The sequence below is a fragment of the Gopherus evgoodei genome, chromosome 6 (genome assembly GCF_007399415.2).
Source record: "Gopherus evgoodei ecotype Sinaloan lineage chromosome 6, rGopEvg1_v1.p, whole genome shotgun sequence".
NCBI lineage: Eukaryota > Metazoa > Chordata > Testudines > Testudinidae > Gopherus > Gopherus evgoodei.
Window position 1 is genome coordinate 120,160,931 of NC_044327.1, and position 27,498 is coordinate 120,188,428.

The 27,498-nt window shown below is 44.2% G+C and overlaps 1 protein-coding gene across 5 annotated transcripts; it reads right to left on the minus strand.

Moving 5' to 3' along the window:
- Positions 1 to 1,609: 1,609 nt before the first annotated feature.
- On the minus strand, positions 1,610 to 20,494 carry ELAC1 (elaC ribonuclease Z 1). Of its 5 annotated transcripts, none has more exons than XM_030567185.1 (4): positions 20,475 to 20,494; positions 9,604 to 9,825; positions 4,590 to 5,057; positions 1,610 to 2,937 (listed from the first exon to the last, which is right to left on the minus strand). In XM_030567185.1, exons 2-4 carry the CDS (start codon positions 9,758 to 9,760, stop codon positions 2,468 to 2,470), a joined length of 1,095 nt encoding a protein of 364 aa, XP_030423045.1. In that variant the 5' UTR covers positions 9,761 to 9,825; positions 20,475 to 20,494; the 3' UTR covers positions 1,610 to 2,467. The 5 variants fall into 5 exon arrangements, with proteins under 5 accessions (XP_030423045.1, XP_030423041.1, XP_030423044.1 ...); XM_030567181.1 differs by lacking the exon at positions 20,475 to 20,494 and adding an exon at positions 20,101 to 20,163; XM_030567184.1 differs by lacking the exon at positions 20,475 to 20,494 and adding an exon at positions 19,367 to 19,992.
- Positions 20,495 to 27,498: the final 7,004 nt, after the last annotated feature.

Consider the following 27,498-nt stretch of genomic DNA (forward strand, 5'->3'; position numbering starts at 1 on the left):
GAGAGGTGTATCTGCTTAAAGCTGAATTTGGCCCATTTTTCGAGAGATGTGGTAATATGAGTATTTCTGTAAATGTGTTTATATCATACTTAGTTTTTAAGTCCTGTTAAATTTAAAACAAGTTTTGATGCTAATTTTTCTTGTTTGTATTAGCATCTGTGTAATAGGAAGTAGACAATATCATAAGTACAGTATCAGTTGTATTTTAATAAATACTCTAAAAAGTTAGGCACTATAGAAACCATTCAATATCATTAGCCTTTAATAATCCATGTTAAGAAAGCGTATCTAGGGTAAAATTTTCAAGAGTTCTTAAGTGACTTAGGAGCCTACATCCCATTTTCAAAAGTGACTTGGTGCTTAATCTCCTAGTCTCATTGATACTTCTGAGCTTAAGACACATTTGAAAATGGAACTTATTTTTTATTTTGATTTAATCATTCCAGTTTAGAAAAAGATACAGTTAATCACTGTATCTCCTCTTGTGTAGATGTAGTTATACTGATAGAGTAATGCTTATTTTGCATAATATACTTTCTGGGACCCTTCAAAAACATGTCACTTTTAACTAGGTTTACAGCACAAAACACATTACTGGTATAGAGATTTTTACACAGGTAGGGAAACCTGGAATTCTCTTTTTTGTCACAGAACGTCTGAAAAAGAACTGTCAAGCCATGCCTTACTCTAGAGGACTGACTAAGTAGGAGAAGGAACAGGCCCATAACTAGAATTTGTTTTATCTCTTCTCTGCAGTTACTTCTTTCTAAAGTATATATAAGAAGGTTTTAAAATCATAGCCTGGAACAAATTATTTTGTTCCAAATCTTTCACAAATGTGGTTTGTTAAATTAGACCGTGTATTGATATAAAATAATAGGCTTATAAAAGTTTGCGTATTGTGTAGTTAAAATGGCATGATTTTGTAATTTCTTTACCTATGTTATTACCATCTTAATGAAAATTTGAGTTCAGTTTTTTACTATGCACTTCAGTTACTGTACTGCTCATCTTGTACAATGAAAGTCCGTTTCATTTGCAAGTTCTTGGTGTACCCCGGCTTGTGTTTCAGACACTACATAAGAATGTTTAAAAATGCTGAACACAAAAAACCACCCTAGGAAAAAAAAAAAACTTTGTGTGGCCCTAGGCAGCATTTTTTTTTCCCTACAAAACCCGTCATTTGAATTCTGAGCCAAATTTAAATCTACCGTTTCCTTTTAACAGCTAGGGAGTACAGTCAACCGTTTATCTGTGTGCTGAATTTTCACTGACATTAGTGATCTCTTCAAGCAAACAGATGTCAGGTATAGACACAATAAATCCTGCAGGGAGTTAGACAAGATGACCCTTGCAGTCTCTTCTAATCTTATGGTTCTATGAAATACAGTAAGCATATTAATTTGTAGTATTTCTGTACATTACCAATTGTAGTATTTCTGTACATTAAAGCATATTAATTTGTAGCATTTCTGTACATTACTAATTGTAGTATTTCTGTACATTAAAGCATATTAATTTGTAGTATTTCTGTACATTACTAATTGTAATATTTCTGTACATTACTAATTAATTTATCACATTAGTGATGAGTAATTTACAAAATATGTGGCATAGTTATCAATACTTTATTAGTTTGTTTATGCAATATTCCTTTTACATAAAATTATTTAAATAATAATTGAAAATATTTTATACAAAAGCTTACGAGAGGTTGAGAAGTTAAAAATAATATCTACTTTGGTATGCCACCAAGATTCACAGAGGATTGTAAATAAGATGCAAAAAATGGAAAGTTCTATTTTAAGACTTAAGACTAGAGAATCTGAAGTTCTAATAAAAAGTATTTAGTTTTCGGAAGATTTCTGCCTATACAGTTACGTTTTCCAGACTGTTTGGCTAAATACCTGTATCAATCACCTAAACACTTAATTCCAAAAAGATAAGTTAAAGGCATTCCATATACTTTATTTTAAAAGTTATTTAGATTTGCAGTTAAGTGTTTAGATGATCAATAAATAATTTGCTTTGTCTCCCTATGTTTCCATAGGTGTATTTATATAAACCAAAGAATGAGTTTCTTTTTCCCCCCCTTGCTTAGGTAGCTGCACACCTATTTCACGTAAGGCAGTGAGTTTGACTAGTAATCTGCTTTTCCATCTCCCTTCTTTCTAGGAGGGCAAGTTAACAGCAATACCATTCTACAATGGCCCATTTCTCAGAGGTGTGGAACAAGTTCAACTGCCATTAAAGTTGCTGAGGCACTCAGCATATTGCAGAGTTGAGCCTTAAAACTCTATAGCAAGTAAATCCAGCCCTTAGTCATTCTCTAGCAACTGAACATGTCACTTTAGCAATTCAACTTCTTCATCTGGAAACTGAGAAACAAATTTGGATACCTGAAGCCCTACCTGTAAACTCACAGTTCAACAGCAAGCTTATTTGTGTGGCATTATAAAGCTAGATGCTACTTTTGCTTTTTCACTGGAATTTCTATCGTCAAAAAATCCTCAGCTAAAATTACTCCTTGACCATTTAATGCTGATTCTGCTTGTCTCTTCAGTTCTGTGACATCAATATCTCCTTCTCCAACCTGACCAGCTGGTTTATATCTCTGACTGAAGTGAGTCAGAACCAGTTTCTTAACCTTACACAACTTTGCAAACTCAGCTGCCATTTTTGGAGTGCTATGGCCATGCTCTTTGGCTTTGTCCACTTGGGTGTCATCCAGTGTGGCTTCATGAACTAACAGATCTGCTTCGTAACAGAGTTTCATTGCTCCATCTCCAACCACACCTGAACAGTCACCTAAAATACAAATTTTTCTTCCAGGAATAGGCTCATCCAAGACATCTGAAGGAGAAATGGTTACTCCATTTTCTAAGACAACCGTAACACCATTCTTCAGTTTCCCATATATAGGGCCTGGCTGAACTCCTAGAAAGTTAAGTCAAAAGTGTATGGTTAGTGTTAGTGTTTTGAAAATAAACAATGCTCACATTTCAGTGTAGTATCTGACAAATTTTACATTTAATCTATTCTTAAGGCATGGTTTTCTTACAAATTAAGTACTAGAGTGTGGCAAAGTGGGAATTTTCTTTAATATTTTTATGACTCCTATGTGCAACTCAGTTTCTCTCTATCATTGCATTGCTACCCAGTGGGGGCAAAAGGATTAAACATTGCTCTTGCACCAACACAGGAGACATAAGCATGTGTCACCTTGCTGTCTGGGTGGAATGAACAGTCATTAAGGAACTGGTTGAAATTGATCCAGATCAACAGAGAGAGTCCAGAGAGACAAGTAGTACCAAAGATTGAACAATCACTTCCTCTCAGCAGGGAAGCTGAGAAGGAACCCAAGCTCTGGCAGTGGGGCTCTGAACTCAGCATGGCCCTGCCTGGAGAAAAAAAGGATAGACATGTCCATTGGGGAATAAAATGTAGACTTCTGGGTTTGGAGGAAGCTAGCTCACTACTGGAGAACTTACTAAGGAAATCAGAGAGAGATAGCACCTGAAAATGGAGTTCACTACAGCGTGCCTGGCGAATTGTGGCTTCACTAGGATGGACTATTCATTAACATTTATTTCTCTATGCTAACCAAAGGACTTCCAATGCTGTGTTCCAGCTGACTAATAAAGCCTACTCTGCTTTTGAAAACACTGTTGGGGTGTCACTGCAAATACCAGTTGGGGTGCATTAGTCCCTGAAGAGCGTACATGTCTCTATCTCAGTTGGACTCACTGATTAGAACTCAATGGTGTGAAGCAAGAGTGCTGAAGCTCCAGAAGTTCACCAGTGAGGCTGTGTGGCCTGTGATGAAGGAGCGAGACCTGTTCAAAAGCTGGTGGTGTAGTAACCAATCCTGTAGATCCATCACTTCCAAAAACTAATGCTTCACTTATTTCATATTCCAAGAGAACAATTTTTTTTTCATTTTAGTAAGAGGCTCTAAGAGATTTTTAAGTTGTGTATTTTGAAGCTGATACATCCCCCAAATACACCCTCCGGCTAGTTTTATGTTCTCTTTCTCATGTAAGCCCTTAATAAATGTGCTAGAAAGGGGAGCTCGTTTTTTACCTCTCTTATGATCAAACCAGTATGAATTTGTAGGGGAAAAAATAAGCTCTAGAATATCAATCTTTCCTCTTCTTGTGAAGAATAAAGTGGCCCATTTCAGAATGCACACTGTTCTTATTCAGTAAGCTTCCTTGCAGGAGTTTTCAGAAGACACTATAGCCATTAGTGAAGAATATAGTTTTGTTACAATTCCTGGAAATGTGAATCAGCTGTCAGCCTGAACACTGTGTGTACCTGAATATCCATCACCTATTGATGGATCCATTTTCAACAGTTACATTGTAACACTCTTGCTTACACACTATCAGAACAGGTGCCTTAGAAATTCTTATAAGGCATTTGGCAGTTAATGTAAGCATATAAGAAATACAGTTAATAGTATAGTTCTATTATGACTTTTAATATGCACCAATTACATCGTAAGGACATTCACAAATATATTTTAAGAAACAAAGTAATATCCACAAGTCATAAGAATTAAAGAAAAAATAAATGAAGCTAGTTACCAAGGTCTTTTAGCTTCTGTGCATTGAGTTTACCAGTCCGCTGTTTCTCCTCCACTAAAAATCCAAAGGAAGGAATACAGTGAAATAATCTAAATGCTTTCATAACAAATTGCTGATTGTTGACCAGCATGTAGGAATTTTCTACAGGATCCAGCTGAAGCGTTCTCCCTTGCACTTCTTTGGAAGAGACTTCATCTCTGTCAATGTAAGATAGTTCTTTAAATTCTTCTGCAGGGCACTGATCTGGTGTAGGTACCAGCTCATGAACCACATATGGAAAGAGAAGTTGCGAGTGGGAGAGTTCCAGAGCTCTCCAAATGAAGTTTCGTAGTCCTAATGGTCCATAGATATCAACAGGTTGTTTGCTTGTAGTAGAGCTACACTGAAGACTAATTGTGCACAGGAGACCAGGAAGACCAAAAAAATGGTCCCCATGAAGATGAGTTATGAATATCTTAGTAATTCTACCTATGATTGAAACAAAGAGACACCATAGTAAATGTGCTGAATGACAATTACACTCACAGCAGCAAAATTAGAGCTTGTTGAAAAATGCCAATTATTTTGTGGGAAATGTACAAAATAATTAGTTCCTAATTTTTTTAAAACCAAACCAAGAAGTGTAGTTTTTAACTGAACATTTTTTTCCATTTATTTTTTCAATGAAAATTTGAAAAATCTGAACCAAGATTACGTTTGTCATTGTTTTTGTTTGGGTTGACAAGCCATTTTTTGCCAAAAGTTCGTGTGGTTGAAAATTTAGATCAAAATACATTTTAAGAGCAAAGAAACTAAGAAAAATTGACTAATATGGTGACCTTTGCTGCATTAAAATGCAAACAAGTTCCAGATGGGAGCTGAATTTTGTCATACCACATGAAGACAGTGGGACAGTGAGAACCAGTGGGTGAACGTCTGCCTTTGTTCTAGTTTCTAGTTCATTCCAAACATGCAAAGAGGCCCTCCCACAAGCTGTATAGCACAATTTACAACTAAGATTTCATGTACTCTACAGCAAGCTGACAGTACATTCTGGCACAGGATTCTAGATTTTCTGCAACATTTTAATTTAAATTAAGGAGGTTTAAGCAGTTAAATATTCATAGTTTAATATTAAAAGTCACCATTAGATCATCTAGTCTGACCTTCTGTCTTATCCCAGGCCACTCCCAGTCACCCATGAATTGAGCCCAATGACTTGTGTTTGACTAATGCATGTGTTCCAGAAAGGTTTACAGTCCTGATCTGAAGACTTCAGGAAATGAGGAATTCATCAGTTCCCTTGGTGGTTTGTTCAAATGGTTAATCACCCTCGCTGATTAATTTGTGTCTTCTTCTAATTTGGCTTCAATTTCCAGCCACTGGTTCTTGTGATACCTTTCTTTGCTAGATTAAAAGGGCCCTTTACCACCTGGTATTTTCTTCCTCTTGTGAAGATACCTATAGACTAATCTTTTAGATAAAACTACACAGCTCTTTAGATCTCACTGTAAAGCATTTTCTCCAGCCCTTAAATAATTTGTGTTTTTTTTCTGCACCCTCTGCAATTTTTCAACTTTTTTTTTTTTTTTTAAAGTGTCAGTATCAGAACTGGACACAATATTCCAATATTGCTCTCACCAATGCCATATACAGAGCTTTTAAATAAATGGCATCCCTACTCCTACTCATTACTCCCATTTATACATGAAAGCACTGCATTAGCACTTTTTCCACAGAATTGAACTGGGAGCTTATGTTGCATTGCTTGTCTATTATGACCAATAAGTAATTTTCAGAGTCACTGGCTTTCCAGGATACAGTCCCCCATTCTGCAGGTATGGCCTGCATTCCTAGATGTATAACTTCACATTTGGCTGTAAAATGCATTTTGTCTGAATGGACCCAGCTTACCAAGCAATCCAAACTGCTCTCTCTGACTGCCCTGTCCTCATCATTGACCACTTTGTTATAATTTGCAGATTCTCAGCAGTGATTTTATATATAAAACTTTCACGTTACTGATGAAAGCCTTGAATAGCATTGGGCCTAGCACTGATCCCAGTGAGACCCCACTAAAATACCCCCATTCCATGATTTCCCATTGACAGCTGCTTTTTGAGATGTGTCAACTACGCAGTTCTTAATCCACTTAATTTGTGCTCTATCGATATTGTATATTCTCCACCTGGGCACCAATGATACCGTCAAGAATGACCTCGAGCGGATCACTGCAGACTACGTGGCTCTGGGAAGGATAAAGGAGTTTGACGCACAAGTCCTGTTCTCGTCCATCCTCCCTGTTGAAGGAAAAGGCCCAGGTAGGGACTGTCGAATTGTGGAGGTGAATGCATAGTTACACAGGTGGTGTCGGAGAGAGAGCTTTGGATTTTTCGACCATGGGATGTTGCTCCAGGAAGAAGAATTGCTAGGAAGAGATGGGATCCACCTAATGAAGAGAGGGAAGAGCATCTTTGCAGGCAGGCTGGCTAACCTAGTGAGGAGGGCTTTAAACTAGGTTTGTTGGGGGATGGTGACCTAAGCCAAGAGGTAAGTAGGGGAGTGGAATACTGGGAGGAAACACAAGAAGGAGGGTACAAGATGGGAAGCCTCCTGATTCATACTGAAAAAGTAGGGCAATCGGCTAGTTATCTTAGGTGCACATACACAAACGCAAGAAGCCTGGGAAACAAGCAGGAAGAATTGGAAGTCCTGGCACAATCAAGGAACTACGATGGGATTGGAACAACAGAAACTTGGTGGGGAAGTTCACATGACTGGAGCACTGTCATGGATGGGTATAAACTGTTCATGAAGGACAGGTATGGGAGGAAAGGTAGAGGAGTTGCATAGTATGTACGAGTGGTATGATTGCTCAGCGCTCCGGTTTGCTCAGGCTCAACAGGTAGTGATCAACGGCTCAATGTCTACTTGGCAGCCGATATCAAGCGGAGTGCCCCAGGGGTTTTGTTCAACATCTTTATTAATTAACTGGATGATGGGATTAATTGCACCCTCAGCAAGTTCGCAGATGACACTAAACTGGGGAGAGAGGTAGATATGATGGAGGCTAGGTCCAGAGTGACCTAGACAATTGGAGGATTGGACCAAAAGAAATCTGATGAGGTTCAACAAGGACAAGTGCAGAGTTCTGCACTTAGGATGGAAGAATCCCATGCATCGCTACAGAATGGGGACCAACTAGCAGCAGTTCTACAGAAAAGGACCTGGGGATTACAGTGGATGAGACGCTGGATATGAGTCAGCAGTGTGCCCTTGTTGCCAAGAAGGCCAATGGCATATTGGGCTGTAGTACTAGGAGCACTGAGAGCAGATTGAGGGAAGTGATTATTTCCCTCTGTTCGGCACTGGGGTTATTTAGTCTGCAGGAGAAGAGTGAGGAGGGATTTGACAGGAGCCTTCAACTACCTGAAGGGGGTTTCCAAAAAGAGGATGGAGCTAGTCTGTTTGCAGTGGTGGCAGATGACAGAACAAGAAGCAATGGCCTCAAGTTGCAGTGGGTAAGGTCTAGGTTGGATAGTAGGAAACATTCTTTCACTAGGAGGGTGGTGAAGCACTGGAATGGGTTACCTAGGGAGGTAGTGGAATATCCATCCTTAGAGATCTTTAAGGCCCATCAAAGCCTTGGTTGGGATGATTTAGTTGATGTTGGTCCTGCTTTGAGCAGTGGATTGGACTAGATGACTTCCTGAGATCTCTTCCAACCCTAATATTCTATGATTACTACTTATTTTTAATGAGAAAGTATCATGGTATTAAGTCAAATGCCTAAGAATATTACATATATGCAGTTACCTTTGTCAACCAAATTTGTAATTTCAAAGAATAAACTAAGATTTGAAAAGATCTAACTTCCATAAAACCATCCTGAATGGCATTAATTATATTCCCATCCTTAAACCCTTTATTAATTGAATGTTCTATCAACTTTTGATTATTTTGCCTGGGATTGATAGTGGGCTAATCAACCTATAGTTATTCAGGTCTTCCCACTTGTCCTTTTTGAATACTGGCACAACATGAGCACTTTCAAGCCTTCTGTAATTGCCCCACTATTCTAAGATTTATTAAAAATTAATGTCAACAGGACATAGATCCTCAGCCAACTCTTTTACGACTCTTAGGTTATCCAGGCCTGCTGATTTTAAAATGCTTATCCCTAATAGATAACGTCTATCATTCTCATTAGCTACTAATGGACTGGAAAGAACTTCATTTTTATGTGATAGGAATACCTCATCCTGCTTCTTTCCAAATATAGAACAGAAATACTTATTGAACACTTTTCTGCATCATCAATAATTTTTAGTGATGAGCCTATACAACTGCTAAGATTTCTTTTGTTTTTACTTAAAGAAACATGAAAACAAATAATGTACAATCAGCAGCACACTCAGTGTTTATTTGTTTTGATATTAAATTAAGTTCCATGCTATTCCGATATGCAGTTTTTGATATGCCATAGTTTTTTGTATGGACAACACAACTGCATTGTAAAAGACACAAGGGAGATGAATATTTTGGCAGCTAGGTAGAAAGCAGTTAGGATTTTTAGAACTTGCACAGGTACTGAAAGTATTTTGGGATAAGCAAATATAACAGCAAATATTTTTAAGTGATCAGTCATGAAATAATTAATGTTATTGTTGACATGTCCATCAACACCTGTAACTTTCTGAACACCCAATTAAAGTGAATGGGACCATTCACACGTCAAGCTATTGTTTCAAGCTCCTGCAGACTCAGAATACGGCAATGCATAGGTTTAAATGTAGTTCATTTTTGGAAATTATAATCATTAAGGCTAGAAGCTTTAGTAGAGAACAATTCTGCAACAAAGGGTGATAAAGAAGAATTCCATAGCAAGTACAAGTGGTCCCACCTAAAATATAGTAATTAGAGATGTTCACTCATATTTACAGACGTCTTCAGACAAGGCGAGCCTGAATAGAAAGGTATTTCATTTGGATGAAGATTTTTTTCTCTCAAGATAACAACTTTCAATTGCACTGACCTGCTTTAAGATGGCTTTTCATAAATTGTGTTTGAGTTCCCTCTCCGCAATCAAATAGCCAGCATTCTCCTTCACTACGAACGACTAAAGCTGAAGCTCCTCTTGTTGGAGATGGATATGCTGAGCCTGTTCCCAGAAAAGTTATATCCATGGACATTATGCCCAAGTCAGTGTACCACCCAAAACAAATGTATCTCTGTAAGTCTATTGCACGTGCTTATTCTGCAGAGGGGGGAAAAAAAGCAAAACACAACTAGTTGCTGCTTTACTTTAAATAAGGGTTGTCAAACTCATTCTACTACCTGGGTCAAATTACATTTTTAAATGTAGTCCATGGACTGGGGTATAAATGTAGGACTGCCCTTTCCAATTCACAACGTATCTCACAGTGATGTTAATGAGGTTTGCACAAAGGTTAAGGGTAGAATATGGCTTTTATTCAGTAACAAACCTTATTGTCCCCTCTAATATCAATTGGAAGGATATTCTCATTGTCAGAAAGACAACATTACATTAGTTTATGCTCACTTTGCATTTGGAAAAGAAGACTCTCTTAGCAACAACGATGGCTAGAAATCTATTTGGGCCTGGTCTACGTGAGAAAAAACGGTTACGCACCTTTTAGTAACTGTTGTTCTTTGAGATGTGTTGTTCATGTTCATTCCAAGCAGGTGTGTGCGCACCGCGTGCATGCCAACCAGAAGATTTTCCCCTATCAGCATCCGTAGGGTCAGCCCTGGCACCCCCTGGAGTGGCACCACTACGGTGCCCTATACAGGGACCCGCCGACCCTCCACCCCCTCAGTTCCTTCTTGCCAGCTCTCTGACAGAGGGGCAGGAGGATGGGTATTCAAATGGACATGAACAACACATCTTGAAGATCAACAGTTACTAAAAGGTGGGTAACCGTTTTTTCTTCTTCGAGTGGTTGTTCATGTCTATTCCAAGCAGGTGACTCACAAGCCTGAACCTAGGTGGTGGGGTCAGAGTTCACCGCTGACTGGAGTACTGCACGACCAAAGGCTGCATCATCCCTAGCCTGGTGCGTGATGGCATAGTGCGACGTGAACATGTGGATGGAGGACCACGTGGCCGCTCTACAAATCTCCTGAGTCGGGATCTGAGCCAGGAACGCCGCAGAGGAGACGTGTGCCCTAGTGGAGTGGGCCGTGACCGGAGGGACAGGGTCTTAGCTATGCGGCAGCATTCCCGGATGCAGGTCGCGATCCATGAAGAGATTCGCTGAGAGGAGACCGGGAGCCCTTTCATCCTATCTGTCACCACGATGAAGAGCTGAGTCGAGAGTCTGAACAGCTTGGTATGCTCGATGTAAAAGGCTAAGGCCCTGCAGAAATCTAGGGAATGTAACCTCCGCTCCTCACTGAAAGAGTGTGGTTTCAGATAAAACACCGGGAGAAAGATATCTTGTCCCATGTGGAACTGTGAGACGACCTTGGGGAGGAAAGCCAGGTGGGGTCTAAGTTGGACCTTGTCCTTATAAAAGGCAGCGTATGGGGGCTCAGATGTTAACGCCCTGAGCTCCGACACCCTCCTAGCTGAAGTGATCGCCACCAGGAAGGCAGTCTTATACGACAAGTAAAACAGGGAGCACGAAGCCAGGGGCTCAAAGGGAGGTCCCGAGAGGACGGAGAGGACCAGATTCAGGTCCCAGGCAGGAGCTGGCTGACGAACATGCGGAAAGAGCCTGTCCATACCCTTGAGGAAACGCCAGACCAGCAGGTTCGCAAACACCGAGTTACCCCCCTCTCCCGGATGGAAAGCCAAGATGGCCGCCAAGTGAACACGAACCGAGGAGAGGGAGAGGCCCAGTTGTCTGAGATGGAGCAAATAGTCTAGGATAATAGGGATTGGGACCCCCAGAGGATTGTGACCTCGCTGACCTGACCACATGGAGAAGCGCTTCCATTTGGCCAGGCAGGCGGCCCTGGTTGATGGTTTCCTAGTACTGAGCAGCACATGTCTGACCTACTGGGAGCACTGCATCTCCACCGGGTTCAGCCATGGAGCATCCAAGCTGTGAGGTGGAGAGATTCCAGGTTCGGGTGGCGGAAGGAGCCCCGGTCCTGCGTGATCAGGTCCGGAAGCAGGAGCAGCGTCAGGGGCGCCTGAACAGACATGTGCAGGAGAGACGTGTATCAATGTTGGCGCGGCCACGCCGGAGCTATCAAGATTACCTGTGTGTGATCCCTGTGGATCTTCAAAATCACCCTGTGTATCAGGGGGATCGGAGGAAAGGCGTAGAGCAGACTGACCCCCCAAGACTGGAGGAAGACATCCGACAGAGACCCTGGACTCCGGCCCAGGAGGGAGCAGAACCGTCGGCACTTCCTGTTTTCCCTCAAGGCAAACAGGTCTAACTGGGGAAAGCCCCAGAGCTGGAAGATTGAGCGTACCACATCCCGTCGGAGGGACCACTCATGACTCCGGAATGAGCAGCTGAGGGTGTCCGCCAGGCCGTTCTGCTCCCCCGGAATGTAGAACGCTGTCAGGTGGGTAGCATTGTGGACACAGAAATCCCACAACGCGAGGGCTTCCTTGCACAGGGGAGAGGAGCGTGCACCCCCGTTTGTTGATATAAAAGACTGCTGATGTGTTGTCCAAGAGGACTGAAACACATCTGCCAGCCAGGTGGGACCGGAAGGTCAAACAAGTCAGGCGAACCGCTCTCAGCTCCTTGACATTGATATGCAACTCGAGGTCCTCCAGCGACCACAAGCCCTGTGTCCTGAGATTCCCCAGGTGCGCTCCCCAACCCCGATCTGAGGCATCCGTTACCAGAGAGAAGGAGGGTTGAGGGGCAGCGAAGGGGACGCCCATGCACACTTTCTGCAGGTCGAGCCACCACCGTAGCGAGCTCAGCACGAAGTGGGGAATGGATACCACTGAGTCTAAGGGGTCCCTGGCCAGGCGGTATACTGTTGCTAACCAGTACTGCAGCGGGCGAAGCCAGAGTCTGGCATGGTTTACCGCATAGGTGCACGCTGCCATGTGACCCAACAGCCGGAGGCAGATCCGCGACGTGGTAATCGGGGCGCACTGCAGTCCGAGGATGAGCTCGGAAATCGTGTGTAACCTGGATTCCGGAAGGAACGCTCTGGCGTGGGTGGAGTTCAGAACTGCCCCTATGAACTCTATTCGTTGCGTCGGAGACAAGGTGGACTTGGCTTTGTTCAAGAGGAGGCTGAGATTGAGAAAGGTCCGCCTGATGAACAACATCTGAGCCTCCACCTGCTCCTTGGTGTGGCCCTTTATGAGCCAATCGTCCAGGTAGGGGAATACCTGGATGCCTCGCCTGCGCAGGAAGGCCTCCACGACTGCCATGTACTTCGTGAAGACCCTTGGGGCAGCTGACAGGCCAAACGGGAGCACCATGAACTGCAGATGGACGTCGGCCACGATGAACCTGAGGTACTGATGGTGTCGGGGAATTATGGCGATGTGGAAATAGGCGTCCTTTAAGTCGAGGGTAGTGTACCAATCTCCTGGATCCAGGGAGGGAATGATCGAGGACAGGGAAACCATGAGGAACTTGAGCTTTCGAACAAACTTGTTCAGCTGCCGCAAGTCCAGGATGGGTCTCAGGCCCCCTTTCACCTTCGGTATTAGGAAATACAGGAAGTAGAAGCCTTTGCCCCTGAGCTCTTGAGGGACTTCCTCCACCACCCCTGCCTCCATGAGGGATTTCACTTCTTGAATTAGAAATTGCTTGTGAGATGGGTCCCTGAAGAGGGATAGGGAGTGGGGCTGGTGGGGCGGGAGGGAGGAAAACTGGATAGAATATCCCCTCTCTACCGTGCGGAACACCCAGCTCTCCGATGTGATTCGGGACAGGCACGGTAGAAGGGGGACAGACGTGACCCAAAGGTAGGGGTAGAAGGATCCAGAGTCTCGATAGGTAGGTTGCCCTCGACCGTACCATCAAACAGGGGGCCTGGGCCCCGATGACGGTCTCAATTGACCAGATGCCTGGCCGGAGGGGTGGCGCTGGTGACGCCTCCTGCCATTTCTGTCCCGCCTGTGCCCTAGCTCCTGGTGAGTCTGAGGCTGGTAGAGGCATGGGGCCACCTGCGGCCTAAACTGTCTGCACTGGGTCACAGGGGTATGCAAGCCCAGCGAGCAAAGCGTGACCCTCAAATCCTTTAGGCTACAGAAACGCTTTTCCATTTTTTCTGAAAACAGCATCTGCCCCTCAAAGGGGAGGTCCTGAATGGTCTGCTGGACCTCATAGGGAAGGCTTGAGACCTGGAGCTAGGCTCCCCGCCTCATGACCAGGCCCTTGACCAGGGTGAGCAAGGCTGAGTCCGCCACATCTAGGGCCGCCTGGAGAGAGGCTCGGGAGATCAGTTTCCCCTCCTCCACCAGAGCCGAAAACTCTGACCTCGAGTCCTGGGGAAGGAGCTCCATAAACTTCGACATGGCTGAACATGTGTTATGATCATATCGGCTTACGATCGCCTGTTGGTTGGCAATACGGAGTTGTAGGCCTGCCGTAGAGTACACCTTTCTACCAAAGAGGTCTAGTCTTTTGGCATCCCTGTTCTTTGGTGTTGACCCCTGAAACCCTTGATGCTCCCGTTGGTTGGCTGCGTCCACCACCAGGGAGTCCGGGGGGGAGGAGGGGGAAGTGTACAAGTGTTCGTGCCCCTTAGAGGGGACGAAATAACACCGTTCTGTTCTCTTGGCAGTAGGGGCCAGTGAGGCCGGCGTCTGCCATAAGGTGCGGGACGTATCCGCTATGGTCTTGATTAACGGAAGAGCCACCCTGGATGGCCCTGAGGGAGCCAGGATGTCTACTACCAGATCCGCGTCCATCTCGATTTCCTCAGCCTGGATTGCGAGGCTCTGAGCTGCTCGCCGGAGCAGTCGTTGGAGGATCCGAGCATCCTCCAGGGCCAGTGCCACAGTCATGCCCGAGATCGCTTCATCCGGGGAGGAAGACGAGGAAATTACTTGGATCGGCCCTTCCTCAGGTGCATGTAGCCCTTCGGGCTCCTGAGGCACATGGTACTGTGGTTGCGGGGCCGGTTCTGATTCTAAATACAGCACTGCGACCGGTACCGGAGTGGCCAGTGAGCGGCTTGGCATATCGGGCGGTGCCTGTTGAGCCCGAACTGTAGTTGCTGCTGGTGCCGCTGCCCGGCTAGGGGGTGCTGAACTTGAATATGGCACACCCCTGCCCGGTGACAGTGACGGTGGAGGAGGAAACTGCGCCGGGGCCACCGACGCCAAGGAGACCGAGGCCGACCTTGATCGAGGACCAAACGCCTGGCCTACCGACTGGTGGTAGGCCTAGGGGGTCCAAAACGGCCACTGTGAGGGCGGATGCCATTGCTGCTACCACTGTGGGTAACGCTGGTGGCTCACCCCTGAAACCAATCTCCTGCTCCGCAACTGGATGGAGTGGTAGGAGTCTGCCTCTGAGTCTGAAGTCTCTGAATAAGAGGACCTGGGGGGAGCAGCACTCCGTGCCGTTGGAGAGCCATGCTGAGGCAGCGGGGAGCCTCTTATCTGGTCCGGTGCCGCCCTAACGGTCCGGGGCGGGGAGGGAGGCAACAGCATGGCCGGCTTGCCCCTCGATTGTACTGGGGGATAGGCCGTGGTAGGCAACTCCCTACTACGGTGCAGGGAGGCCGGCGCCGAGAGTCCCATCAAGTCTGAGGCCGCCTTGAATGCCTCTCGTGTCGAAGGGAGGCGCAAGTCTCTGCTGAGGTCCGGGGATCTAGGCTGGTCCGGACTCGATCGCCCTGTCTGCGGTGCGGGAGTCGACGGAGCAGCTGAGGGCTGTAGCCCAGCCTGTCCGCTTGCACCTGCGGACGGCGTCGGCCTCTGGGGGTACTGGTGGGGTGACCGTTCCCTCACCAGCTTCCTCTTCTTAGCAGGCACCGGAGATGGTGAGCAGTGCCATATTGAGGCCGACTTCCTATGACCCAACTCCGTTCGGTGCCGGGTTTTAGATGACTTGGGCTGGGCTCTAAGTCCTGATGCCGGTGCCAGGGCGCTCCGCACCAAGGAAGACGTGCTGGGCACTGCCTCGGCCGGTTTCAGGTCCGAGGGTGGCCGCAGGGCAGCCTCCATCAGGAGGACTCTAAGTCTTTGAGCTCTGTCTTTGAGAGTTCTTGGGCGGAAGCCCCTGCAGATAGAGCACTGGTCCTTTTGGTGGCCCTCTCCGAGGCACCTCAAACAAGCAGAGTGCAGGTCACTTTCAGGCATGAATTTCCCACAGTCCTTGCAGAGTTTAAACCTAAGGGACCTGGGCATGCCCCAACGGCCAACACAAATGTGGGGGGGACCCCCCAACTACCAAGAACTATATATAAATGACCTAAATAAACTAACTATATACACTGACTATACACGAGGATAGGACACTGCTAACTTGCTATGCACAAGAGAAGTTCCAGCTAGCCGTCACCGGCGGTAAGAAGGAACTGAGGGGGTGGAGGGCACCGTAGTGGCATCACTCCAGGGGACGCCAGGGCCGACCCTACGGATGCTGCTAGGGGAAATTCTTCCAGCTGGCATGCACATGGCGCACACACACCTGCTTGGAATGGACATGAACAACCACTCGAAGAAGAAAGTTAAGTTTGTGCCAGTTAAGGCTGTGAAAAATCCATATCTCTGTGTGGTGTAGTTAAGTTGACCTAACCCCTACCGTTAGGTCAACAGGCTTGTTTACACTTAAAACATGACAGCAGCACAGCTGCACCACTGTAGTGCTTCAGTATAGACGCTACCAATGCCGATGGGAGGGATTCTCCCTTCGGCATAGGCAATACATCTCCTTGAGAGGCAGTAGCTAGGGTCAACAGGGACTTAGGTCAGTTTAACAATGCCCCTCGGGGTGTGGATTTTTCACACCCGACCGACAGTTAAACTGACCTAATTTTCTAATGTAGACCAGGCCCTAGCTATTACTCTTGGGGAGGTGGATTACCTATGCCAATGGGAGAATCCCTCCTATCAGCACAGGTAATGTCTACATTGAAGTGCTACAGATAGAGCTGTGCTGCTGAAGCATTTTTAGTATAGATGTTGGGTTTTAAAATGAAGCAGATATTCTACAAAATCTTTACATGGTATGCACACCATATGACAATGCTGAGTGAGTGAGCTGTTTGACACACCTGTTTTAGTGGCAGTATTTTGTACAAATAGTTGTCATAAGTTAGTTTTGTTTGTTTTTCCTTTACACTGTCAGAAGGAAGTTGTCTTATGTTTATGTGATCTGAATGTATGTGCGTTCGTATGTTCAATTAAAAGCAGTCCAGAGACTGTTAGCAAAATATTGTAAATTATATTCATGCTTTATGTTGCATACTCGCATTCCCTTAAAAAGTTAATAATTTAAAAACTTAATTTTCAAAATTTATTTTCAGACATTTCCACAGCCTTGTAAACAATACAACTGAGTATTTCAACTATTAAATCTTTGCCTTAGTGAGGGGTGAGGGAGGAAAAGAAATGACTACCATTAAAGCTACTTCAAAAAGGTATTAAAATAAAAATACCCCACATAGCCAACCACATGTAGTTATATTAAAAGAAATGAACTATTATTTCCTAAAGGGCTATAAAGATTCTCTTCATTTCAGTTCAATAGTCCATTACTTCACCATATTAACAGGATTCCCTGCAGGATGGTGGAAGATAGCATGTTATTAATCTAAACCTGATTACGCTATCAGTTACCTTGTTGAAATAAAAGTACTACAGCTTCAGAGAAGTCAGAAATAAAAAATTTGCTTTGTATATAATAGCAACTATAAATACACAAAGGACTTCATTCTTTTATAACAACATAGGCATGTCCAATTGATCAGTAACTTCTATGTTGAGGTAAGAGCCCAATACAGTTGCTGAAGTTCAAATGAGTTTTTGCCATTGACTTCAATGGGAACAAATTACCATCCGCCATCCCTCTTCCAGGTACTACCCCAGTAACATGTCCAGTAATTATGTGCTTAGGCATTTAAATCAGTCCAATATTGTACAGCACATATTTTCAGATAAGATATAAAATCAGAGTTCTAGCAAACTGTATTCATTAGAGATCGCACATCACTTTTGGGAAAGAGGATGTTAAATTCACTACCTGGATCATAAACTGACCATGAATAAGTTTAGGCTGGAAATGAGAAGGTTTCTAGTCATCAGAGGACTGAGGTTCTGGAACAACCTTCCAATAGGCATAGAGAGGCAAATACCCTAATTAGTTTTAAGATGAAGCTTGGTAAGTTTATGAATGGGAATACACAATGAAGTAACTTGTGATAGCAGGTGACTGGACCTGATGACCCAGGAGGTCCCTTCCAGTCTTATGCTCCTATGACTTACAGCAGTATTTTTCAAAATACAGGTCATAACCCAGTACTGGGTCGTGGAACGTGAGGCACTGGGTCACCTTGCAGATTCAAATTATAATGATTGTTGCTGTGCAGCAAGGACCTGGAGAAGAGAGAGGTAACAGATGGGCAGGAACTGGGGAGGGAAACAAGTGGGACTTGCAGGGCTGCTGCAGACCTCTCCCCCAGCCCTACAGCTCGCCACTACTGGTGGGAAGAGGTACCCTTGCCCCGGAACTCTGTGCTGAGGGAGAGAGAGGCCCTTGAGGCTGACTTATAGGAAGTGAAGAATTGAATTGAATCGAAACTGCAGGTTCCTATATTAAGGAGGTTCTGGGGATCACAGAACCTTTTTCAGAGGAGGCTGCATTTCAGTAGTGGGGAAGGGATCCCTCTATACTGTGTACTTGCTTATAAAACAGATTTCAGATCCTTCAGGGTGAAACAATATAGAAGCTTATATCATTTACCTGGAAAACCAAAAAGAGACAAGCGACCCGTACTATAAATACAAGCCTTTCTCCCTCACGTTTACAGGCACAATGCTGAGTCCTTCTGAAAATGGAGCAAGTTTGACTGTGCCCCATACCAGCTAATGGCAGCATTCCACTTGTGAGAACCCTGCTATACCAGGTATAGCACAAACCTAAGAGTTGCGGCTTAATCTGCTCCTCTTCTCAGCTACACAGTTGTGAGAAAAGATTGCATGACTTCTGAAGATACTATTGCAATTATACCGACTAACCTGCTCCTTCCATTGGGGTTGAAATGCTTTAAGGGGAGCACATGGCTCTTAGCTGTATCTATAGTACACCATTGTGTGGATAGGAAGAGTCCTAACACAACAGACATTCCATCCATAGGGAAAGGATCATACTAATTTCACAATGCCATCACATTAGTTTTTAAAAACACACAAAAGAAATATTTAAATTGACCCAGATAGGACAATATACTCCTTTTAAAAAAAATAATTACAACCTAAATTTTCAGGTCTGTTCTACTACATGGTGTTCCTGTAATATAACTTTACATCCCAACCTGTGCAGAGACCAGACAGCCAATGCTAACTGGCAGAACAAAGTGAAGTCACTAAAATCTTTACATAATTTCAGCCCCTTTCTAAAATAGTCAGGACAGTAACTAAATATATATCTGACAAATTGAAAAGGGAAGGGTGAGGTAGTGGAGTGTGTACTGGTTTCTACAAAAAGTATCACAAACACTGACCATTAGAAGAAAAAGATTACTTGTTAGCATCATTTAATGCAAGCGGACCCAGATTTTCTTGTGCCTTGTAATGATGAAGTTTTGCTAAGTTCAGCCCTACCAGCACCAGTTCCCCTTGCACTCTGAGATGAAGGAGCAACCCCAGAGAAAGCAACAGCAGACCCAACCTTCATCACGTGTTGTGATGAAGGGCCAGCCCAAAAGGAAGACCCAGTAGGCCCAGCCTTCTTTGTACCCCCTTGCACCTGGGCTGCTGAGTGGCTCCGGTCTCTCTCACACACTTTGATGAATGAGTTGCCCTAGAGCAGTGGTCCTCAAACGACTGTACTGGTTACCCTTTTCACATAGCAAGCCTCTGACTGCAACCCCCCTTGTACATTAAAAATACTTGTTTATACATTAAGCAACATCAAAAATGCTGAATGCAAAGCAGGGTTTGGAGTGGAAGTTGACACCTTGCAACCCCCAGTCTGAGACACCCCCTCCCCCTCAAGCGGACCCAGTCTTCTTTGCCCAGTGGTTTGAACAGTGGCCTGCTAAACCCAGGGTTGTGAGCTCAAGCCTTGAGGAGGCTACTTAGGGATCGGGGGCAAAAACCTGCCTGGGGCTTGGTCCTTCTCTGAGCAGGGGGTTAGACTAGATGACCTCCTGAGGGCCCTTCCAACCCTGCCAGGACTCTATCATGGACCAGGCCCGGCCTCCCTCCCGCCTCAGCGGGGCTGCTTCAGGAGTTCCCGCACGGGACGGGGCCTGCTGGCCCGTCCCGCGGCCGCAGAAACCCAGCTGCCCCGAGCCTCCTCACACAACTGGGCCGAGCGGCTCCTGGTACCGGGGGGCGCCGCGCGCCTCGTGACTGGGCGAAGGGAGCCGGGAAGGCTGCGCCGCGCGCCGCGCCTCCTACCTCCATGACCCGCCGCGCGCAAGAGCAAGCGCCACCGCCGAGCAGGCGGGGCTGGGGGCGGGCCGCAGTCGGAGTGCGGCGCTCTCGGGCGGGGAGCGGCCGTACCGCCTGGCTTTGTGCCGCAGCGTCCCGGCCAGCCAATGGGGTGAGGAGCGGGGAGGGGAAAGGGGCCAGCGGCGGAGGGGGTCAGCCAATGGGGTGGGTCAGTGACTGGGCCGGGAGGTATCTGACAGGGTCAGCGAGCGGGGTGGGGTGATGGAGAGGGGCTGCGAGTGGGGCGCACTGGTGGGGATGGCACAGAGGGTCAGTGACTGAGCTAGCTGGGTGGTGGCTGGGGCAGGGTGGCTTTTGAGGCCGAAATAAAACTTCCCCACCGTAGGATTTGATTATCCGCCTTCATCATAGACACAAGCCCGAGGGCTGAGCTGCAGCCCCGCAGTGTTGGCTGTGAACACCAGGCCTCATCGTGCCGCCGCTGAAATCCATGGGGATGTGTAATGACCTGGGAAGGGCTGGGAGCAGTCAGCCCGCCCGCCCTAATGAGAACAGCAGTGCCGCTTAACGCTGTGTGCAGAGCGTCCTGAGCGCCGCAGGAAAAGCTGGTACCATAGGACTGCTGGGACAGCCAGACTTCAGGCTTCTCTTTACTGCCGAAAGGTGGAGTTTACCATCAGATAACTGACCAGTTAGTTATTTTGCTGTAAAATCCTAGGTGAAACAAGCAAAGAATCCTGTGGCACCTTATAGACTAACAGACGTTTTGGAGCATGAGCTTTCGTGGGCTAAAACCCACTTCATCAGATGCATGGACTGGAAAATACAACAGGCAGGTATAAATACACATATAAAAACAAGACACCGGTAGGTTTTAACCCCCAGGTAGCTCGGTTAATTCAATGCTATCTTCCCCCACCTGCAGTTGACCTCACTAGTTTATCATCACAGCAGGCAGGACCAAGACATGGTTGGTGCAAGGCACTGTATAAACACAGAAGAAAAAGAAAGTCCCTGCCTCAAAGAGTTTACAATCTAATTATTGTGGTTTACTTTAGGGCAAAACTACAGGTGCATTGTCCCCACTAGGATTTTACAGCAGGATAGCCTATAGAGTTGCCAACCCTCCAGAATTGTCATGGAATCTCCTGGAATTAAATATTAATCTTTAATTAAAGATAATGTCGTGTTATGAAACCTCCAAGAACTCATCCAACCAAAGTTGGTAATCCTAATAGCCCATGATAAAAACACTTTTTTTGTTTTGTTTTAGCAAGGATGACAGTGCCTGTTATGCTATCTACCAGAACTTCATGGCGACATTGCTAAAATGCTTGTTGCTTCAAAAAATGCAGGACCTTTAGTCTTAGGCTGCATTATGTTAGCAAGCCATTCTGATTTCATTCACTATTGGGCAGTGATATACATACTAGTCAGTTCACTGCATAGTTCTGGGAACTTTGGCTGTTTATATGTTCTGCATTGGTGATGGCAATTTCTATACATCATTTCTGTTTTGTTCAGTTTTAATTGAGATAACTCCAGCCCAAAAATACAACTAAGAAAGCTACTTATGCTATGCATTAGGCTCACAGATTATAACAGTATGCCACAAGACTCTACGTTAACATTTCTCAAGTATTTTTCTTGCTTTATATATAAACTGTTCAATGGAGAGTTTTTGAAGAAGGCTTCTCAAAGATACTTCCAAATCATTAGGATTTTCTAAAAGCAGTAAAGATCCCTGACACTAAAGTCAGGGTGAACACTGCTTCAAAACATTTTTATACTGTTTATGTACAATTACATCCTGAGATGAATACATTAGTGGGATCAAAGCAAGGTGGGTAGCAGCTGGATATCTGAAGAACAATGTTACTAATTTGAGCAAGCTTGCTGCTGTCTTAAGTTTTCAAAGCTGAGCAGGTTTGTACCTAGGTAGTATTTGGATGGATAACCAGCAGTCATTACATAATGTTTAGCTGTGCTGATGTGACTGCAGTAGTTGACATTTATGATTATGTACATTAAAGGTTCTAAAATTTTTTTACATATTGAGTTGCACAGCTCATTGCTGGGTGCCCTGAATTGGTCCCAGGATATGCATTGGTCAATTAAGGGGAAATGATGGAAGTGAGCACCAAGTGTGATCCAGAGGAACCTGAGTGGAGCATGCTTCCATCCTGTAACTGATCCGGGAAGAATTATTATGTAGTTCAAGCACACAACAAGATCAACATTCTATTCTCTGCTGCACCACAAACATACTAAGTAGCCTGGGACAAACCCCTTCAACTCTCTCTGCTTCTGTTTCCCTGTGTTGTCATACGCCATTGGTGTGGTGCTCTGCTCTATTCAATGATGATAACAGTCAGCTGCATGTGTGTGTGTTCTCCCTGTGTGCTGTCCCAGCTCTGCACAGATCGCTGGCACAGCAGATCTCGAGCAAACCACCCAATGACTACAGACTCTAATAAGGTACGAAGGCACCCCGCCAGGTTTATTGTTAAACGAAGCACAGTAATAGTTTCCCGCTGACTCTACAGGACATACTATGAATATGTGCCCCCTGACAATGGACCAGCTCAGTCAGTGGCGGGATTTGCCACTGCCCCCTAGGTCAAAGACATCCACTCAGGGATGTTTTCGTATACATAGGTACAGACAGGTTTTGCATCATTGAACGCACTGAGGTACAGCCCCTCTATGCATTACGGTGTTGCCTTTCTCATGGTGCAGATTGGTTCGAACAAATAAGTCTATCCATCATACTGTCTATTCATCATATTGTCTAAACATCATATTGTCCTTTTATACTGTCTTAAGACTGGGTCTGCCTGTTCCTTGTTATCTGTGTGGGTGCCGTCCTGGCATACATTCATCTTATTAGTATTTACATGTGTATACACTCTTGCCAACTTCTGTGAGCAGGGCCTGCCTCTGGCTCACAGCCTAACTTTGCTTTATGTTAGCAATATCTTGACCATTACTTCAGTTCAGGCCTCAGGCCTCATACCAGGCCTCTGATACCAAGGGTTTATGTCTCAGGGCCTCATCTTATTACACCCTGGTTGTACAATAAGGTTAATAGTTCTATAATTCACAGGATTTTCAGAGGTACAGGACACCTGCAGCTCCAACTTAAGTTAACTGTGCATGTTCAGCACCTCTGACTACAAGGATCTAATCCTTATAAATCCCATGAAAACACTCTGTTGGAAGGCATTATAGAAGGTACAAAGTATTAATCTAGCTTCTCCTTCCCCTTGGATATTTATGCCTTCATCTATGTTGTTTCTTACCCTCATTGTGTCTTTGTACACTCCTGTTTTTTATTCCAATTCCCCATAAAATACACTTCTGCTGTTCAGTCTTTCTATGATAACCCAACTAGACAATATTTTAAAATTACTGGACACTCAACCTCTGTGCCTTTTATGTCTGAATCCCTCTATGTTGGTTATACTAAAGCTTATTGGGGTAGGGACTGTGTAGTCTGTGAGAAAAGCATCAGGCATATTAATCAATAATAATAAAAAGATTATATATTTGGGAAAGTGTCAAAAACCCAAACTCTGTTTTTATTCTATAACCACTATATGGAAAGTGATTCTCTGAGATGGAAGGAAGGAAAGGAGAATGACCTATTAGTAAGCAATTGTGTAAAAAAAAAAAAAAAAAAAACCTGAGTGGAGGTCATCCTGCCCCATACTACTTCTGAAAGTAAGAAAGCCCAGAAAGAAATAGAAGACAGGAAGTCTACTGCAAGTCTGGGGATACAAGGAAGAGAAAGAAAACTAAGGCTGCAGAGAGGCTACACTGGACTCTACCCCTCAAAACTATCACACAGAGTTCCACGATGGCACATTTGGACTACATGGAGCCTCATGTGAAAGGAGGCCTGAATGATTCCACAGCTGATGGCTAATAAGATTCTGTATATTAGCCCTTTAAGATCGGCTACAAGTTGAGCATCCTACCACTCCATTCCATGCCCCTCTACATATTGGGTGCCTCATCTGGTTACTTCGGCTTTGCACAGGGGATCAGGAGTTGGTCCTAATAGAACTCTGTCCTCTTATTTGCTTTAGTGGAACAGAACTACAGAAGTTGGTCCATAAAATTTTAAGCTGCCTCAATTTTCCTTAGGGTCTCTCTTCCCATGTTTAAAAGGATTCCTTCTTACATATGGTTATCCTGCAGAGTCTGCTGTAGATCTGACCTTTCAGTTGTGTGAATCTTGATGACAGTTTTGTTACTGTATATTGAAAGCAGAGTATTGATTGTACATATCTACACAGTCTGGATTTTTATGTTCTTTTCTGAGGAAAGCTCACAAAGGCTTTTACCTCTGTAAACTGTTTTTAAACTGTGAAGATCTTACAGCTTTTAACTTTTATTGAATTTAATTCCGCAGTGAAGTCCTTTCTCCTAATCTTAGGATTCAGATGTTGCAGAATTCTGCAGCTGTAGGTATAGCAACATAACTGTAACTGTCACCAGAACTTCTGAGCAGCAAGGGGTTGTAATAACAAATTAATCCTGGCCTAGCAATCAGAGCCCTGGACCAGATTCAAGAGACTTTGAGTCTATTCCTGGCTCTGCCACTGACCTGCTGGATGACCTTGGGCAAGTCACCTCTCTTGTGCCTCAGTTTTCCCATCTGCAAAGTGGGTATAACGATACTGACTGCCTTTATAACGTTCTTTGAGATCTACAACTAGAAAGTGTGTAGGAGATCAGGTATGCCTGCAGGAATATATTTGAGGTCAAACATTAACTGCTTACTTTAAGGCCTGGAATAAAAAATATTGTAGGTCAGGACTGAGGGGCATTGACATAGCTGTATGGGGGATACTTGCACAGGACCTGCTGTAGGACATTAGTAGTCGCTCACTTACATTGGCACTGAAATCCATTAGAACAGAGTAAAAATGCAAGATTCTCTCAAGCAATTTAGTATCACTTTTGGAAAGTACTATATATTGAGCAGATACATTATTTTAAGAATAAAACAGAATCAAGCATAATTTGGGCAAAGGAAAATGCGTTTTACTAAGAAAATATAAGACCAAAACACACATCCCAGGACAGGTACAATATTATAAAAGGAGAAAAAAAGGAACAATTCACATTTCAACACAACTTTTGTTTCAGCAGACCCCGACCCTCCTGAAATAAATCAAATCCTAGATTGAATTTGACATCCTAAAGAGTCCCTTTATCTAGACTAGAATTGTTCACACAAGCATTCCCAATATAGAGCGATATCTTTACAGCATGTTTGAAATAAACCACCATTAATTTTGCCATTTATTTTGTTCCAGAAAAGCAGGCTGATCTACTGTGTGTAGTCTGGAGCAGGGTTACCATATTTAAAGTTCCCAAATAGAGGACACTGCCAGGGGAAGGAGACTACAGTTTCTTTTTACTTTGAATCTCTAACATTTATAAACAAGTGTAATGGCCTCAAAAATAAATGTAAATCAAATTTAAATGCACCTTTTTACATGCTGTCAGTCGTTTTCTACTGCCTTCTTCCTGTTGTGCCATGAAAGTCTTTGCAAGATGTATGCCTGAAGTTGTACTGTACAAGCAGGATCTCTTTCAGCGACTCAGTCAGTAACATGCCACCTTTACTTCTATGCTGCTGCTGGTGGCAGCACTGCCTTCAGAGCTAGGCACTCAAACAGCAGTCACCGCTCTCCGGCTGCCCAGCTCTGAAGGCAGCGTTGCACCACCAGCAGCACAGAAGTGTGGCAAACCAGTAAACATGCATGCCAGTATTAGGGCACACCAACAACTGCAGTTCTACCAGAATTTTTGTTGAAAAAAGGACGAGCAAGGAAAAAATCACAGGACATTTGTTCACATTTCAAAAATCTGCCCGGATGGAGATCGGTGGACCAAAAAAAAGAGGTCATGTGTGGGAAAACCCAAATCTAAGAGAACCCTAGTCTGGAGAGTAATTTTGATTTCCATTTTTGTTATAGAGTAATTTCTTTAAGGACAGATGAGCCAAATTCTGAAAAAACGATTGAGTGCCTATATAACACAATGAGCTGTACCCCATGAGAGGCCTTGATCCCTGCTCCCACTGAAGGCAATGATAAAACTCCGACTTCTGTTGTGCAGAATCAAGCTCTAACAACCAGGAAAATCAGGAAGGTTATGCAGGTAAAACTCCTTATTGAAGTCCATGTGAGTTTTGCTTCAGTAAGGATAAATAAGACCTGCTGAGTTTGCTTAGATCTTTTAATGTAAAATATTTTAACTGCCTCAGTTAAGTTTACTGATCGGTTTTTAAGAACATAGTTTCCAATGTAATCGAGACTTCTCCCCGTTCCCTCAAAACTAAAATGGAAGGGACATTTCTCATTCCCAAAGTGCACTCTACAGTCATCCAGACTCATAAAAATTGCTCCTTAAAGTGCATTTCTAGTCTGAAATTTTCAGAAATGTTCACTATTTTGTGTCTCTGAATGTTTGGGTACACAACTTTGGACACCTCAGGCCTGATTTTAAAGGTGCTGGAGACATGCAGCTCCCACTAAAGTCTGAAACTTTTGTTGAATGTAAAAATGACATTTTCTTACTCATCAAATCCAGTCCCTGTGTATGTTCAGCAGATTTGACTCAGAATAGGAACTTTTAATTTTTGTAATGGTCTTTGTGCCTGCTGGTCCACCACAGCCAATGGAGCTAGGAGAAAATGAGCTGGATTCTATTCCATTTTATGTATCAGCAACACAACTGGTACAAAATTCCAGTCAGCCACACCTGTTCAAGCCTGTTGAAGGCAATGTGAGTTCACAGTTGTACGTGAAAACACAATTCTCCCAGCAGACACTTTATCAGCATAGAAGATCATGCACAAGAATAGATTACTCAAAGCTCCCAGGCTGTGTGTGCAAGGGCTGGTAGTTAGAAAAAACAACTTTCTACCTGTACGCTGAGCACATTTGTTCTGGTGTCAGAGAGATAAATATGGAACCTCATGAGGCCATTCTTAGTCATTTTTCAGAACAGAACTGCATGTAAAGATATTTGTACACAGTATGCTAAATTTCCTCCAGTGCTTATATATGTGCATAGGCTTTGGACTGCTAGCAAGTCAAAACAGCTGCCATGAACAGAGGTTTTAAATGAGTTCCAGCTCTGATCCACTGCATCAGAAGATACTAAAACATATCCCTCCAGAATAAGCACTACTAGGCTCCATCAGCACCAAACACTGTGCTTCAGAAGGTAGCAGCAGCAAGAAGAGGCCTATAGCATGCTGGGGTGGTCCCATATGTGCCATCCTGCCCATTTGTAAGCACTGAGATATTATGGAGACATGAACAGTAGAAGTACCTAGATAGGTCAAGATGGACAAATACATAGCTACAGACAGATGACTCT

Bases quoted from the DNA above. Each gene is read 5' to 3' on its own strand.
- ELAC1 (XM_030567185.1), bottom strand. From the start codon at position 9,760: ATGTCCATGGATATAACTTTTCTGGGAACAGGCTCAGCATATCCATCT. The intron at 5,058-9,603 runs GTCAGTGCAATT...TTTCAATCATAG, and splicing joins GAAAAGCCATCTTAAAGCAG to GTAGAATTACTAAGATATTC. The intron at 2,938-4,589 runs GTAACTAGCTTC...TTAACTTTCTAG, and splicing joins ACAGAAGCTAAAAGACCTTG to GAGTTCAGCCAGGCCCTATA.